This window comes from Saccopteryx bilineata, chromosome 5 (assembly GCF_036850765.1).
Source record: "Saccopteryx bilineata isolate mSacBil1 chromosome 5, mSacBil1_pri_phased_curated, whole genome shotgun sequence".
Classification (NCBI taxonomy): Eukaryota; Metazoa; Chordata; class Mammalia; order Chiroptera; family Emballonuridae; genus Saccopteryx; species Saccopteryx bilineata.
In genome coordinates, this window is record NC_089494.1 from 7,938,211 (window position 1) to 7,941,354 (window position 3,144).

At 57.2% G+C, this 3,144-nt stretch overlaps 1 protein-coding gene across 1 annotated transcript; it reads left to right on the forward strand.

Annotated features, from left to right (window-relative positions):
• Positions 1–452: 452 nt before the first annotated feature.
• GPR55 (G protein-coupled receptor 55) lies at positions 453–2,873 on the forward strand. The gene has a single exon (XM_066279767.1). The coding sequence runs from the start codon at positions 502–504 to the stop codon at positions 1,504–1,506; it is 1,005 nt and encodes a 334-aa protein (XP_066135864.1). The 5' UTR covers positions 453–501; the 3' UTR covers positions 1,507–2,873.
• Positions 2,874–3,144: the final 271 nt, after the last annotated feature.

Genomic DNA, 3,144 nt, shown 5'->3' on the forward strand with positions numbered 1-3,144 from the left:
ACCGAGCCTTCGGGAATGAGGGAGGGAGAGGAGAGGGAAAGAGGGGCTCAGGTCAGCCCTGCCTCAGTTTCCACGTTTCGGTTATGTTCAATTCTCTTTCCTCAAACCAGTTTGGGTCAGGGACTGTGTCGTTGTGAGTGCTTTCAACAGAAGGAGTTCTGATTGATAAAAGGACACAATATTCATACAGTTTCATTTTTGTAAAAGACAAAGGCACCCACATGTGTGGGGTGTGTGTGTGTGTGTGTGTGTGTGTGTGTGTGTGAAGAGAGTTGGAATAATATACGTGAAAAAGGGACAGTGGTTATAGCTAGGCAGCAGAATTAGGGGTAATTCTTCTTCCTTGTGTTTCCTAATTGTTATTCAGTGAGTACGAATTGCTGCATGATCGGGGGTGGGGGGACGTGTTTGCTGTTCTTGACAAAATCATTTGGATCCTTCACGTCCAGGGAGTGAGCGGCGCTCTGTCTGACCTGCTGCTGTTGACGAGGGGGCGGAAACATGAGCCAGCCGCGCAAGGACAACAGCTGCTCCTTCCGTGACGTGGACGAGCTGATGAAGACCTTGCAGCTGGTGGTCCACATCCCCACCTTCCTCCTGGGCCTCGTCCTCAACCTGCTGGCCATTCGCCGCTTCTGCGCCTTCCTGAAGAAGTGGCCGGAGTACGTGGCCACCTCCATCTACATGATCAACCTGGCGGTCTTTGACCTGCTGCTGGTGCTGTCCCTGCCGTTCAAGGTGGCCCTGACCAGAGACTCCACCCCCCTCCTGCCGCTTTGCACCCTGGTGGAGTGCCTCTACTTCATCAGCATGTACGGCGGCATCTTCACCATCTGCTTCATCAGCCTGGACAGATTCCTGGTCATCCGGTACCCGTTCCTGGTCAGCCACTGCCGGTCCCCCCGGAAGATTTTCTGTATCTGCTGCACCATCTGGGTCCTGGTGTGGGCTGGGAGCATCCCCGTCTACAGCTTCCATGAGAAACTGGAGCAGTACACGTGCTTCCACAACATGTCCGGCAACACCTGGAGCATGAGGGTCTTCCTCCCCCTCGAGCTGTTCGGCTTCCTCCTTCCCATGGGCATCATGGGTTTCTGCTCCTTCAGGAGCATCCACCTGCTGGTGAGCCACTGGGACCACAGCCGGGACGGGGGCCGGCAGACGGCCTGCATCTGGACTATCGCGTGCAATCTGACCGTCTTCGTGGTCTCCTTCCTTCCGGTCCACCTGGCTCTCCTCCTGCAGTTCCTGGTGAGGAACGGCTTCATTGAGGACTGCAGAGCCAAGCAGAACATCATCCTGTTCCTGCAGTTGTCCCTGTGTTTCTCCAACATCAACTGCTGCTTGGACGTTTTCTGCTATTACTTTGTCATCAAAGAGTTCCGCGTGGGCATCGTGGCCCTTCAGCGTTCCAGAGGCCAGCCGCCCCTAGGACACCAGGGGCTAAGAGAAGAGAGCCCTGCCCAGAGCAAGGACACGCCGGCCCTGAATTCCGGTAGCAGATAACTTGTCCCAGGGTTTCGTTGTGGGTGACGCGTGGTGCCCTGACTAGCGTGTTTTTCTAGATGCTCATTGAACACTGTGTCTGCTCAGCATGCCCTGAAGCCCTTGCCCCCACGCCCAGACAGCTCAATGTAAGTCAGCCAGTGTGCGGGGATTTCTGATGAGCCTAAGAACCAGGTGAATTCTCGCTTTCTAGGTTTAAAAAAAAGCAGGAGGCAGAAGAATTGAGAAAGAAAATGAGACCATCTGAACAAGACTCATTCCCAACTCTCCCCTATCTGCTGTCAGATTGTAAGATTCCGGAAAGGAGAGAATCAAGAAGGTTGGTCACACGGTGGCAGGCGTTCCTGGCCTGGGACACAGCGGTAGGGATGGGTCAAGGCCCTTTTTAGTTCGGGGATCCCATACTTTCCAGACGCTTCTGGGGCTCTGTGGGCCAACAGCCTAGCAGGGGTGACAGCAAGTAGGGGTGATCAGGGCAGGCCAAGTCCACCCAGAGAGCCCCAAGTTTCTTACGGGCTTTCAAAAGGCCCGGGAAGCCCGTGAGTAGGTTGCAGAAGAATGAAGGGGGCTGGTGTGGATCGGGCCGTGGTGAGGCTGGGGACACTTTGTGGAAGCAGTGGGGACAGAGTGAGGAGCTGGTGGTGGCACCTGAGAGCCATGAGGGTATAAGCTACCCGTAGGGAAGGAAGGAGACAGGCCAAGGGCATCTCCTCCTTCATTGCCGCTGGGGTGTCCACTGCCTGGCGTTCTGGCTCTGGCCTGGGGGTAGCACAGCGGGGGTGACGAGCCTGGGAGAAAGGGCCTTCCTGAACATGTCCAGTTTGCTGTCTTGACCAGACTGGAAAGTCGTTCATTAGTTTCCTTGAGAACAATGAGACGGAACCAGGTTCCACCGGAGGCGAAAAGGGAACAAGTCTTTGTCTTGCTCACCTGCGTCCTGGCTGGGCAGCTGGCCACGGGGGCGCTGTCCGAGGAGCTGTCTTCCCCGGTGGCTGGGAGGGAGAAGACGAGGCAGCCAGGAACAGAGGAACCGTCCTGGGGGCACAGGCTCTTGGCAGTTCTGGTCGGAAACTGGAAACCACTAAATCACTGCTCGGCCTGTCTCCTGTGACAACCTGGAGCAGCCCTGACAGCCGGGAGCCTTCGATGACTCAGCTGCTGCAGAGCGTCGAGTGACTGATGGTCAGGACAAACTGTGGGGTGGGGTGCAAGATGGAGTGAGTGGGGTGAGACGTGACAAGCAAGACAAGGGGAAGGGCTTTTGGAAGAAGAGCAACCCCCTCGACCTGTGGGATGAGAGGCTTCCACCACCACCTGGTGGACAGGAGGGAGGGAGGGTGGCGAGCGGGAGGGAGGGGAGGCTGAGATAAAACCCTGATGGGAGGAGGAGGTGGGGTTGCACAGTCGCCCCACAGCAGCTCAATGGCACGGAGTTCTGTGAGGCGGTGGGGACAAGGAAGGACGGGGGCTGAGCTGCTTCCTGCCTGAGGTTCCCCAGCCTGGCTGAGAGCCACTGCAGCCGACGCACTGGGGAGGTGGCCCTCTGTGGGGCTGGAGGGAAGGGTGAGGGAGAGAGTGTCCATGCAGGGGCGTGAAGGGCTCTGGAGGATTGCTCCTGCCCAGGACCTGAGGCTCTGG